At 44.9% G+C, this 14869-nt stretch overlaps 1 protein-coding gene across 2 annotated transcripts in view; it reads left to right on the forward strand.

The window, feature by feature from the left end:
- The window catches only part of TSPAN14 (tetraspanin 14), a 201503-nt gene that overhangs the window by 153098 nt on the left and 33536 nt on the right, over positions 1 to 14869 (forward strand). For both annotated transcript variants that reach the window (XM_063958768.1, XM_063958767.1), the window contains exons 4-6: positions 12443 to 12589; positions 13256 to 13426; positions 14234 to 14359. In XM_063958768.1, coding sequence (XP_063814838.1) covers positions 12443 to 12589; positions 13256 to 13426; positions 14234 to 14359 — 444 coding nt within the window. The remainder of the gene's footprint in view (positions 1 to 12442; positions 12590 to 13255; positions 13427 to 14233; positions 14360 to 14869) is intronic.

Raw genomic sequence — 14869 nt, forward strand, 5'->3', positions numbered from 1 at the left:
ATGTGGGAGAAAGGCGTACAAGTGGCTTGCCCCAAACTCTGAAGGATTGTGTTATATTGGAAAAGTATTGCCTGAAGTGATGACTGTTACACATGACAAAATGAAGGACATACACCGTGGTGCCCAAGCTCCTTATACTCACACTCACTACGAGCACCGGGTTAAAAGACAACTGTCAGAAAGGTTAGAGCATCCGGCCTCTGATCTTATCCATGAATCCACCGGGATTCAGGTTCTGGTAGCGTTAGATTTCACTCGTACCGCTCGGGGAGTGATGAATTATAGATACATTTCCGCACTCGCCAATTTGTTAGATAATATCACTGAAATGTATGATGACACGTTTAGATACACTGGAAGAGAACTTCAAGCTTACAAAACAGAACTAGTTCAGCATAGGATGGTTCTTAATTACCTTACAGCAGTAACAGGCGGATATTGTGTTACATTGGCAACACAGTACGGCATAAAGTGTTGCACGTATATCACAAATAGCACCGAGGATCCGGTAGAGGTCATAGACCAAAAGATGGATGATATTCTGCAATTAAAGTGGGAATTTCGTCGAAAACACAATCTCACCCTTGCTGCTGTAGGTAATGAGCTGACTGGTTGGGTGTCATGGTTGAACCCGCGAAATTGGTTCTCCGGTTTGGGAGACTGGGCTCAAGGAGTCATAATGGATGTTGGAAAGTTTCTACTATGTATCTTGGGTGTCATTATATCGATTGGATTGATATTTAGATGCGGGCAGGCTTTAATGAGGTGCAAACAAAGTACAAAAGTGATGAGCTTGAGGAGCGAGGAAACTGTAATTAACCTGGATTTGATTTATGACCCAATGATAGAAACCAGAATGTGATGAAAATGCGATTATACGGTCCGTTTCTTTCACCTGTTTTTCTGCTTTTCTCCAAGATGCAAAGACCCCCTTGGACGTGGAAGTTGACGAGACGCTATACAGACAACAGACAAGCACCAAAGAAGAAGATTTGACAACTTTAAATATGGACACTTGATGAACTTTGCCATGGATCCCCAGTTTCCCTAGTATTTTTAAACTTACGCTAGCCCAACATTTTTGTAAATCTGATGGCTCAGACAAAGCTATTTGCTCATGCCCAAGGAGCAATACAGCGCAAAGAAGACGACTCTCAACAGATACCGAACACAACTTCAACAACAGATGTACATTTCCCTGACATAGAATATCATTGCATTTTTCGTAAGTGTTCTTTATCTTCATCTCTACAACCCCCAGGTAACGACACACATAGACGATAGGGAATACAGGCACAGATGGCAGCAACCACATACCTCCCCCATTCATGTATCATCAACTAAAATGTGCATCCCCATTTTGTTACAACCACAGCCGAAATGAGCTCGGTAGAGTTTGACAGCCCATCCACAGACCTGTACCACAGGATAAGAAGGAATTCAAATGTATACTTCGCAATACCTCGAAGCTTGATTTACAACACGTACGGCACGATGATACATGACCCCCCAAACATGGATTCATACACACATGCTTCTGCTATCTCACTAGGTCATACCCTCTTCACACCTTCTCCTCTCTCCTCCCCTACCCAACCATGGAAATCAATTAACCCCTGACTTACATTTTTCTCCTTAAATGTTTTGTGGCAGTTATTATTGACTGCCAAAGGGTGGACTGTCAAAGTCAGAAAAATGTCTCAATGCACGTTGCCATATTTGCACCGCACACTGGTCCGCGCTGCGCGTGCGTGCGCTCTCCCGTGGATGCGCATACCCGCAATAACGTGCACTCGCAGGCGCGGTATGCGTATTTACGGTAGAGTTTATGTAGTCGTAGCGTGCGACTCATTCGTTACAAATGTTCACAATTAATGTAGTTTATAAATCATGGTCCCTTTGATAGATTCTGAAAGTTTGGTTAAAATACAATGTCCCAGAGCTGAGGAATCCCTCTTTATATCGTACGAAGGGTCTAACAGGAATCATACAGCAGTGTTTGGTACCCATCGGAAGAGTATTTAATTAGCAATATTCCGGTGTTGGTTTGGAGCGTATTAATCGCTCGTGCGAATAGTTATGGACATAAGAAGTTTATGTCCATTTCTATTAATTACACATACTCAGGTATGCGGCGGGAAACCCAGTTTCCCACCCACCTGAGCTGTTGGAAATCGTCACAGCCCACCTGTATGAATCACCCTATGACCTTTTGTTATGATACAGGGCCGAATTCCTTCGGCCAATGGACAATGGGATTGTAGGACCAGGAGATTGCATTGTGTGGGGGGCATAAATAGGCAGGCCGACCACATCCAGCTCTCACTCTCTCATCAACGGTTATCTGCTGATAGCCGGGAGCTGGATGTCCAGGCGCATGCGATCGTTTCCCCTTGTGCGTAAGTTTCTCTCCGTTATCATTGTCTTTCTGTGAGCCAATTTCTCTCATCTCATCTCTCATCTCTCTCTCTCTCTCTCTCTCTGTTCTGTTCTCTCATATCTCCCCTAGACTAGGCTAGTATTGTATTGTATTAGATAGTATTGTATTGTATTGCATTCAGGTTAGTATAGTATTGTCTTTTTGTATTTATTGTTTAGATCTGTGGTTAGGAAGTCTCTGTTATATTGTAGTGTATCATATGTACTGTTATCCCCTTTTACAAGTATATTAGACATAATACAGTTAATAGGCCTTGGAACCTAAACCAGTATCTGTGTATTTTCTATAGTGATAAGTGTTCACTTGAGCGTCGGTGACGCTCAAGCAGCTTTGTAGATAGTCAGGTTACACAAGGTTGCACTTACACCCTGTACTCACATTAAGGTATTCAGTGTATTTCATTGGTATAAGGTTTTAACATAAAGGTATAGTGTTGTAAGCGTCTGCATCGCTGGTGACCTCCTCGTGGTCTCGAGCGTATGCTACGCTACAGCGAATCATTCCCCTAGACATAACCAATAACGTGTCCTGTGATCACTGGGCCGTGAGCGAACGTGACGCTTGAGCGTCTCGCCTACGGCTGAGCGATCGCTACGCAGATAGCGTACCATTACGGTACTTCTTAAGTAAACAGCGTACAGTGTTCTTAGCTTCATAAAGGGTTGTTTATACGACAAAGGAATTTAGCATTGTCACAGTGGTTCTCAAACTGTGTGCCTAGGCACCCTGCGATGACTCTGTATACTTGCAAGGGTTCCCCGTGTTGGTGGTCCAGGACCAATTCAAATTATTTATGGTCAATGTAATAGACAAAACAATAGCTTGTGTACAATCATGAAACATGTGAACAAACAGAAGGGAATCTTGTCCCTCAACACATAACTGATCATAAGGAGGACATATAAACACAATTTACTTAATTTAATATTTTTTTTTCTGAATTTCTCTATAAGAAACTTTTGGCCTAGGGGTGCCATGAAAAAAATTCTGATACGCAAGGGCTCCGTGATTCAGAAAAGTTTGGGAACCACTGCCATATACCATAAGAAATGCAGTTTTATCATGATACCAGTGTAAAATGGCTGTGTATAGTCTATTTTATTGTAAATAAAAGAACAGAAACCTTAGGGTCATTGATACACTTACGCCTGAGTCTTGCATGCATAATGAGGATGTATTGGAATAAAGGGATGCGGTTATGTGACCGGTGGTCCGCTGGTCACAATACTAACGCTGGGGTCCCGAACGCTGAATAGCCTTGCCGGTTGGCATGCTGACCAAAAGGGACTATTCCCACTCTGGGGTATATTCAATTAAAGTCTGATCCATTCCGACATGTATTTGTCGGAATGGATCCGACAACCCCTATTCAATCTCATCTCAATTCGACTTTTTCAAGTCGAATTGAGATGAGTGACGCATCATTTGATGTCGGACTGAGATGGTCGAAAAGGGGGCCAAAACCTGTCGGCTTTGGCCCTGTTTTCGACACAAGCACGTGGATCGGCAGCTATTCCGCCTATCCACGTGCTTTTCGACAAGTTGAATTCATCGACTTGTCGAAAAATTTAGGGATATATTGAATAGGTCGAATCAGGATTCGACCTTAAAAAGTCGAACACTGCCGTGTTTTCGACAGACGGCAGTTTTTGACTTCAATTAAATATACCCCGTGTCCACAACACCCATAGAGTGGTAATAGAACCTACAGCGAGCCCGCAAGGCGCATTGTTGCGCTCGCGCCCCTCTCTCCTCACTGGCCATCTAACAGCCGACGTCAGTATGGTGACCGACATTCTCCCAAACGGCGGTCACCCGAAGCCAACCCGGAATAACTTTGCAATTCTGTTCACAGGATTTTAGGCATTTTTAACACTTATCTGGAGTATAGCTTCACAAATCTTGTTCTTTGTTCTGTATAGTGCATGTTAGTAAAGGCATTTTCTGTTTGACTATAGATTACAATACTGAGTGTATTTATATGTCATTTTATCTACTTTTATAAAATGCATAACATATAATTTGCTTATTTATGTTTACAATGACAGTACTTGTTTGGTTTTGTTTGTAGCAATCCTTTTATTACACTGCAGCAGTTATAATTCCTGGTAACTTTTGCAGAAATCAACCATTTTTCTGGAGATATGCACATACGCATTTGGGATACTCTCTACAACGCTGCGCCGCTCACAGAGATGAGGGAGCCCGGACAGAGGAGGCTGCATACGGGCCTCCTCCTCCTCTTTTAAAACACCTTTGGATAGACCCTTATATAATTTGTTTCCCGTATACCCAGAGATGCACAACCATTAATGGAAAAGGACTAGTGCTGAATATAGCTTACTGCGCCTCTCATATGTCTGCTTATGTCACTGACCTGGGTTGGGAGTGTTGAGAACTCGGGGGTTCTTCCGATGATAGGGAAGAGGAACCACAGCTGGGTCGGAGCAGGGATGGCCGGATGTAGGTTTTCCTCATGCAGAACTTAGCCGTAGTAACCGACGTGTAATGCTAAAGAATAGTTGTGGCCAAGGCTTGGGGGCGATGCTGAAGTACACAGTAGAATGCAGAACTTGTGAGCGATGCTGAAGAGATGAATCAAGATTTGAGAACGATGTCGAAGCACACAGAAGAATGAAGAACTTGTGAATGATGCTGAAGAAATAAATGAGGATTTGAGATTCAGTGTAACTCTGGAAGTTTGGGAGGCGTTCCACTTAGGGATACCCTGTAATACTGGAAGCACAGGAGGTGTCCCTCTGAGAGATACACTGTAACGCAGAGAATGTCCCACTGAGTGATACACTGTAACGCTGGTAGCACAGGGAAGGTTCTACTGAGTGATACACTGTAACGCTGGTAGCACAGGGAATGTCCCACTGAGAGATACTCTGTAACGCTGGTAGCACAGGGAATGTCCCACTGAAAGATACTCTGCAACGCTGGAACACAGGAGACGTTCAGCTTGAGAACACACTGAACGCTGCTAGCACTGGTGATCATTGGAAAAGACAATACTCAGGTGCCGGGGCTCTGTACGGCGTCTGCCTTTGAACTTCCATTCCTCTCCCGATTGGCGGAAGGGGCCGATGACGTCACCCGCTCACCACGCTCTCGTGGATGCCAGGCGCAATGGCGGCGCCCACACCCCAGGAACCCGCCGGAGGCAGCGCCAGCAAGATGCGACGACACGGAGCCCACCGGGGGCGACGACCGCCGGGAGACCCAGCGCACCCGGAGCGGTAAGCGCAGCAGCCGCAGCGCCGCAAGTGTGACAGTACCCCCTCCTCTAGGAGTGGCCCCTGGACACTTTCCTGGTTTCCTTGGATGTTTAGAATGAAAGATCCGGACTAGTCGGGGAGCAGTGACTTCAGAAGCTTTGACCCAGCTCCTCTCCTCAGGACCATAACCTTTCCATTCTACCAGATACTGTAAATTCTTGTGAAGATAACGAGAGTCAAGAATAGTTTTGATTTCAAATTCTGTTCCAGCTTCAGTCTCTACCGAGGTTGGGCTAGGAGACTCCGAATGAAACCGATTTAAAATGAGGGGACAAAGGAGAGAAACATGGAAAGAATTTGGTACCCGAAAGTGGGAAGGCAATCCCAATTTGCAGACAACAGGGTTCAGGACTTGCAAAACGGGGTAAGGACTGATGAACCTCGGAGCAAACTTCATAGCGGGTACTCTTAAACGAAGATTGCGGGTAGAGAGCCATACCCTGTCACCAACTTTGTATTGAGGAGCTGCTCGCCGTTTTCTATCCGCAAAGAATTTGTAGCGGCCAGAGATTTTCTTTAGATTAGCATGAACCCTACTCCAGATTTGACTGAAGTGCCGGAGAGTGGAAGCTGCAGCAGGAACATCCTCCGAAGGAAAAATTGGTAATTCTGGGACTCGTGGATAGAATCCGTAATTAATGAAGAATGGGGACTCACCAGTGGAAGAGTGGTACATATGATTATGGGCAAACTCGGCCCAGGGTAACAGTTCCACCCAATCGTCCTGTGAAGGAGAGAAGTAAACGCGGAGAAAAGTCTCTAAATCTTGATTGACACGTTCAGTTTGCCCATTGGTTTGTGGATGGTAAGCAGATGAGGACTTGAGTTTTATTTGTAAGGCTGAGCAGAGGGCCCTCCAAAATCTTGCAGTGAACTGTAGCCCTCGATCAGAGACTATCTCCCGAGGTAACCCGTGCAGGCGGAAGTGTTCACGAATAAATAGTAAAGCCAACTTGGGAGCCGTTGGTAAACCGGTCAACGGAACAAAATGTGCCATTTTTGAAAAGCGGTCAATAATCACCCAGATGGTATTGTAACCCTTGGAGAGGGGTAATTCGGTAATAAGGTCCATAGAAATATGGGTCCAGGGTTTCTTAGGAATGGACAGTGGATGAAGCAACCCCGCAGGAGGCAGACAAAAAATTTTGTGCTGAGCACATTGAGGACATGACTTGACATAATCTTGTATATCCTTCTTCATGGTGTCCCACCAATATGACCTTCGTAGAAATTCACACATTTTTTGAACTCCAGGATGACCGGAAAACTTGGAGATATGAGCCCACTGCAGTAACTTTGGTCGAAATTCAACTGGTACAGACATTCTCCCAGGAGGAGGACCCAGGGAGGTGGGAGCTGCTGAAATAGAGACTGGACTTAGAATTCAACTCTTTTCAAAGGAATTCTCCTCATCCGAGGCCGTTAAAGAACGAGACAGAGCATCAGCCTTAGCGTTAAGAGTCCCTGCCCGGTACTTAATAACGAACGAGAACCGAGTGAAGAAGAGCGCCCATCTAGCTTGACGGGGATTCAAGCACTGGGCCGTCTTGATATACAACAAGTTCTTGTGATCGGTGTAAATAGTAATTAGGTGTTTTGCACCTTCCAATAAGTACCTCCATTCTTCTAGGGCAGATTTTATTGCTAAAAGTTACTGATCTCCAATGGTGTAGTTTCGTTCAGCAGGAGAGAACTTACGAGAACGGAAACCACATGGATGTAACTTCCCATCAGAAGAGTACTGTGAAAGGACGGCACCGATGCCTACCGAGGAAGCATCAACTTTAAAGAATAATGGTTTTGAGAAATTCGGTTGTTGGAGTACCGGAGCAGACATAAAGGCTGATTTCAACCGGGCAAACGCTTCTACAGCTTCGGAAGACCAGAGACTTGGGTCAGACCCCTTTTTGGTTAGGGCAGTAATGGGTACAACGATGGTAGAAAATCCCTTAATGAATTTCCAGTAGTAATTTGCAAAGCCCAGGAATCTTTGTACCGCTTTCAAGGAGAGAGGCTGAGTCCAGTCCTGAATGGCAGTGAGTTTTTCCGGATCCATACGAAGCTCCGTACCCGAGATGACATAACCGAGGAACGGAATTGAAGGGACCTCAAAGATACATTTGGAAATCTTGCCGTAGAGACGATTCCTTCGTAAGCGATGAAGTACTTCTTTGACCTGTACTCTGTGCTCTGCAAGATTCTTAGACAATATCAGAATGTCATCCAAGTACACCACTACGCTTTGGTATAACATATCTCATAAGATTTCATTTACAAATCCTTGAAAAACGGCAGGGGCATTGCTGAGGCCAAACAGCATTACCAGATATTCGTAATGCCCGTCCCTGGTATTGAAGGCCGTCTTCCATTCGTCCCCCTGTCGGATACGTATCAGATTATAGGCTCCTCTTAAGTCGAGCTTAGTGAAGACGTGGGCTCCACGAACCCTATCAAATAGCTCAGTAATTAGCGGCAAAGGGTATTTGTTCTTAACGGTGATATTGTTTAAGCCACGATAATCAATACATGGTCTTAACCACCCATCCTTCTTCACGAAAAAGAAACCTGCTCCAGCCGGGGAGGTAGAGGGGCGAATGAATCCTTTCAGTAGATTAGATTTGATATAGTCCGACATAGCTTGGTTCTCGGGTAATGACAAGGGATATGTGCATCCCCGGGGTGGCATTTTCCCTGGGATAAGCTCAATGGGACAGTCCCAGGGTCTATGGGGTGGTAACTGATCGGCCGCCTGTTCCGAGAACACATCTGTGAACTCCCGATAGGCCTCCGGAATGAGCTCCTCATCCGACTTGGAAGATGCACGGAGCGGGTAAACAGGAGTGAGACAACTAGAGTGACAAAACGAACTCCAGGACAATATTTGTGACGACTTCCAGTCGATGTGAGGGTTGTGAATTTTAAGCCAAGGTAGACCACGAACAAGATCGTGAGGCATCTCCGGAATTACTAGAAACTCCAAATGTTCTTGATGCAGAGCTCCGACCTGCAGCTTGATTGGCTCTGTGCGACTTGTAATAAGACCATTAGATATTTTATTTTTGGTACCATTGTTGGCAGTCAACGTTATAGGTTGTTTGACAGACTGTAACTGTAAACCCAGACTCTGAACACAAGAAAGAGAAACAAAATTCCCTGCAGCCCCAGAGTCCAGCAGGGCCTTAACAGGTTTGGCTATAGACTAAGAAAACAGAGACACGGAGAGTAAACGATCCACCACTGTCGGAGAAGATTTAGATGTAACCCCTAACTTGACTCCTCCGGAACAAGCTAGGTCTGCCCGTTTCCCGGACGGGACTTGCAGAACTTGATAAAGTGATCCGCGGCTCCACAGTAGAGGCAGAGTTTACCCTCACGACGGCGCTGTCGTTCCTCCGGGGACAGCCGGGATCGGTTGATTTGCATGGGTTCGTCCGGACTCGGGGTAACTGTTTGCTTAGGCGGGAGAAGCCGGAATCTGGATCGATCCAACCGACTACGTTCGCCACCTCGTTCCTGCATGCGAAGATCCACCTTGACACAGAGTGAGATCAACTCTTCTAAAGGATCCGGCAGATCCCTAGTGACCAGCTCGTCCTTCAGACGGTCCGAGAGCCCGTTCCAGAAAGCGGCCCTGAGAGCATCATTATTCCAGCGTAGTTCTGAGGCAATGGTCTGGAAGTGAACCACATACTGTCCCACAGAAAGGGAGCCTTGACGGACTCGGAGCAGGTCCGAGGAAGCAGCGGTCGTTCTGCCGGGCTCATCAAAAAACCTTCGGAATGACGCGATGAAATTAGTGTAACTGGAAACCAATGGGTCAGATCGTTCCCACAACGGAGAAACCCAATCCAACGCTGAACCTTCAAGCAAGGAAATAATGTATGCCACTTTAAACCGATCCGTGGGGAAATTGTGTGAGAGAAGTTCAAAATGCACCTCGCACTGGTTGAGAAAACCACGGCAATTCTTTGGATTCCCATTATAGCGAGAGGGAGTGGGAAGCTGAAGGCGTGACCTGGTTCCAGACGAGGATTGAACATTACTGGAGACGACTACTGGAGCGGGTACTGGAGCAGGAGCCGGAACTACTGAAGCCAGGGAGGCCTGAATTTGATCCAGCCGGCCGGATAATTCCTGGAGATACTGCATCGCCTGGCTCTGTGCCGCCTCCTTACTCTGAACTCGGGAAGCCAAGTTTTGGATGGCGCTTGAGTCTGGGTTTCGATCCCCCGGGTCCATGTGGCCTGATTATACTGTCACTGACCTGGGTTGGGAGTGTTGAAAACTCGGGGGGTTCTTCCGATGATAGGGAAGAGGAACCACAGCTGGGCCGGAGCAGGGATGGCCGGATGTAGGTTTTCCTCATGCAGAACTTAGCCATAGTAACCGACGTGTAATGCTAAAGAATAGTTTGGGCCAAGGCTTGGGGGCGATGCTGAAGTACACAGAAGAATGCAGAACTTGTGAACGATGCTGAAGAGATGAATGAAGATTTGAGAACGATGTTGAAGCACACAGAAGAATGAAGAACTTGTGAGCGATGCTGAAGAGATGAATGAAGATTTGAGAACGATGTTGAAGCACACAGAAGAATGAAGAACTTGTGAATGATGCTGAAGAAATAAATGAGGATTTGAGATTCAGTGTAACTCTGGAAGTTTGGGAGGCGTTCCACTTAGGGATACCCTGTAATACTGGAAGCACAGGAGGTGTCCCTCTGAGAGATACACTGTAACGCTGGTAACGCAGAGAATGTCCCACTGAGTGATACACTGTAACGCTGGTAGCACAGGGAATGTCCCACTGAGAGATACTCTGTAACGCTGGTAGCACAGGGAATGTCCCACTGAAAGATACTCTGTAACGCTAGTAGCACAGGGAATGTCCCACTGAAAGATACTCTGCAAAGCTGGAACACAGGAGACGTTCAGCTTGATAACACGCTGAACGCTGCTAGCACTGGTGATCATTGGAAAAGACGATACTCAGGCGCCGGGGCTCTGTACAGCGTCTGCCTTTGAACTTCCCGCCCTCTCCCGATTGGCGGAAGGGGCCGATGACGTCACCCGCTCACCACGCTCTCGTGGATGCCGGGCGCAATGGCGGCGCCCATACCCCGGAAACCTGCCGGAGGCAGCGCCAGCAAGATGCGACGACCCGGAGCCCACCGGGAGCGACGACCGCCGGGAGACCCAGCGCACCCGGAGCGGTAAGCGCGGCAGCCGCAGCGCCGCAAGTGTGACAGCTTATCATTGGTGTGACCAGTCTTCTTCTTTTTTTTTCTATTTATGTACTGTATAGTTTAATGATTTAGATTTATCTGAGATAAGCAGGCTATTGTTCATTTTAGTTCCCCAATTTAGGGCCCGATTCAGACCGGATCGCTGCTGTGCATTTTTGCAGCAGCCTGCGATCAGATAGTCGCCGCCCATAGAGAGTGAAAACCTGCCCCATGCAAGTGTGTGAATGCATGTGTACGGCGTGCTAAAATTCCGCCAGACAGCGGACAGCTGCAAATCCGTTTGCAACTCACTCACTATCAAATGATTGTTCCAGAATGTGCAGCCTGTGCGTAGCCCAGGATTTACTCCTACAGTGCAATCCAAACAAGCTGTTCGGGTGTGACATGTCACACCCTCCCTGAAAACGCTTGGGAAACCCTGCGTTTTTCCTGTCAATCACCTTGCGAACGCCCGTGCGATCTAAATTTTCGCACCATCCTGTTGCTGTTGATTTCGCACAACAGCGATCAGGTTTGTATCGGGCCCTTAGTACTATTGTAGATGGCTCTACTTAGCTGTTACTGGCATTTTAGTATGTTTATTATTTATAAAATTCTGAGAATGCTTTCATGTTTTTGTTTGAGGTATCTGTGTAAATGTCGAGTTTCAGATGAAGCCAAAATGTTGCAATGTAAATATATTTTTGGTCAAATCCTTCCTGTGCTGAGGATGTGCACATATTTACAGATCTGAAGTCTATTGTTCTATGTTCCATGGGGTTAGAGGACAGGAAGTGGTTTGATGAGTCGGTCGTGATGTAAAGGTGTTTCGGAGATAAATCTGGTGTGTTCTACAGTATACAACACATTTCCCCCCCCCCCCCAAAGGTTCTTAAAGAGCCAATAATATTATCACTTGACATAACCTCTTTTAATTCCTGTATGTAATAACTTAAATAACATCACTATTTTATGAAATTAGTTAAAATCTAATAAGTATATAAACTATGAAATGGAATAAACTTGTTTCTGACATATAGGGTGGTTTTCTGTATAGAGTATAGGTAAATAAGTTAGGAATGTTTTTGTTTTATACTGTATTAGGGGATGCGGTCATGTGACTGTCACTCGGGACCCCGGCGGTCACCATGCCGATGCCAGGATCCTGAGCGATCAAACGCCCTACAGTCTGCATGCCGACTAACAGGGACTGTTCCCACTCGTGGGTGTTCACGACACCCATAGGGTGGGAATAGAACCTGTGGCGACCACAATTGCTTATAAGAATTATTGGATGAATACCTTAATACACAGCGCCTTAATAAATTGTCATTGTTATTTTGTTTTATATTTGTATGGTGGCTGTAAGGTACCACTCTTAAGTATTTATTAGTTACAGTGTTTGTTTTTGGTTTGTTTCTTTTATTTTAGTGCACTGTATTTTTTTCACTGTTTTGTTTGTACATTGCGGATATTAAAAGTCCTAATTATTTCTTTCAGGGGATATTGTCTGACATAACAAAAGTTACTCGACTCCATGGGTTTGACCCTGTGTGGATGGTTCTGGTAGTCGGGGTCATTATGTTCACTTTAGGCTTCGCTGGATGTGTTGGTGCTTTGCGAGAAAACATCTGCCTTTTAAAATTTGTGAGTTACAGTCTGTCTCAAACATAAACTTTGTGCACATATGAAGTTTCACAGGGGAAAAAAATGTCAGTTTTTTAAAATTTATCATCCAAGTAATTTCTGCAGATTGCGACAACAGTGCCATCTGTGGAATTAAACAAGGTACTACTTGGTACAAAAAATAATAATAATTACATACAATAATTTTTTTTATTTATTTTTTATTTATTTTTTAAATGTTACTTTAAGTATCCTGTTAGTGGGATACGGTCGTTAGGTCGACCCAAGTTAGGTTGACACTCATTAGGTCGACCACTGAAGGTCGACATTGCCCTTAGGTCGACATGTACTAGGTCGACAGGTCAAAAGGTCGACATGAGGGGTTTTTTTGCCCAAAATTTTTTTTGGGATTCTTTCATACTTAACGATCCACGTGGACTACGATTGGAACGGTAACCCGAAGCATGGCAAGCGAAGCGAGAAAACTACACCAAAAACAGTCAAAAAACTCTTGTCAACCTTTTGACCTGTCAACCTAATGCATGTCGACCTACGGGCAATGTCGACATTCAATGGTCGACCTAATACTGACCCATACCCCTGTTAGTTTATAAACTTTAAATAATTAAAAAATCTCTTTATTAGTATGCATAGTATGTATTGACTTAGTTTTGTACCTTTCCACAGTTCTGTGGTGCCATTGTCTTGATCTTTTTTATGGAACTGGCTGTTGCAGTATTGGCCTTCCTTTTCCAAGACTGGGTGAGAGACCGAGCCAAAGAATTTTTTGAGAACAACATTCGAGCTTATCGTGATGATATCGACCTACAGAACCTCATCGACTCCCTACAGAAAGCGGTAACGTCTGAAATCCTACCTATTGGGACTAAGGGGAGTGTTCAATTAGCTCTGATAATTTTGGACCTATTGAATTCACCCCCCTGAGTATTCAGTTGCGGGCTGTTTTCTCCCGTTTTTTTAAGGCATTTTCTGTAATTGCCTTTTCACTTTTTTTTTTCTTTAGCGAAAAAGGCATTGGTGAAAAATGCCTCAAAATCGGCAAAAACGGGCAGTGTTTTCTCTGGTGCATGTGTGAAAAAACATGTTTACCCTAGGCGAAAAAAAGGCCCTACTATTGAATCGGGCAACGCTCCTAAAAAATAGCGCAAAGTGCTGTTTTTTCGCACCCTGGTGGGTATTCAGTTAGATCCGTTTTTTTTTTTGCCTAGGCAAGAAAACTTAACTTTTCGCTATTTTTTAGGGTGAACAGGGATTCGCCCTATTAAATAGTAGGGCCGTTTTGTTGCCTAGACAATAATTCAGCAGAAGTGAAATTCATGTGGTTCCACGTGTATTCGCACCTGTGCCGGTGAAAAGTTTTAACCAACTTTGAGGCATTTTTTCGCAAAAAAAAATAAGAGTGAAAAGGCATGGTGAAAATGCCGTAAAAAAAGTCAAAAATGGCCCGCAATCGCAGGGAGGTGAATTCAGTAGCTACGACATTATCGGAGCTAACTGAATACCCCCTAGTGTCTTATATGTATAAAATGAACATGACCACTATCCAATTTACTAAGGGACACTGAGCTGGTCATAAATACGGATATGTGTCTATACATGATATGTGATATATACATGTGAATAATATGTGTTTTTCTCTCTCAGAATCAGTGCTGTGGTGCACTGGGTTCGGATGACTGGGATTTGAATGAATATTTTAATTGCACTGGTGAAAATCTGAGTCGAGAGAAATGTGGCGTTCCCTTTTCATGTTGTATTGCAGACCCAGCGGTAAGTCCACCTTTTCTGACTCTTGCAAGCAAAATTTTGCAAATATGGTAGTGCTGCCTATTTCATAAGGAAAGTTGTGGCTGTACAATGCGCTACCTAGAGTTGCAGTATCTCAGACATTCTATGAAAGCAATTTAGCAAGCTGCCTGCCCTCCAGAGAAATAAAACAAATAAGGATGAATTTGAAGCAGCAGCAGAAAATTTGACAGCAGAAAATTATCCATAGAGCCAACTAATCTGTCATGTTTTTGTGTATTGATATTTCTTACCAAAGTGGTAATGAAAGCAATAATAAGATTTTACTCACCGGTAAATCTATTTCTCGTAGTCCGTAGTGGATGCTGGGACTCCGTAAGGACCATGGAGAATAGCGGCTCCGCAGGAGACTGGGCACAACTAAAGAAAGCTTTAGGACTACCTGGTGTGCACTGGCTCCTCCCGCTATGACCCTCCTCCAGACCTCAGTTAGGATACTGTGCCCGGAAGAGCTGACACAATAAGGAAGGATTT

The sequence above is a fragment of the Pseudophryne corroboree genome, chromosome 3 (genome assembly GCF_028390025.1).
Source record: "Pseudophryne corroboree isolate aPseCor3 chromosome 3, aPseCor3.hap2, whole genome shotgun sequence".
In the NCBI taxonomy this organism is placed as follows: domain Eukaryota; kingdom Metazoa; phylum Chordata; class Amphibia; order Anura; family Myobatrachidae; genus Pseudophryne; species Pseudophryne corroboree.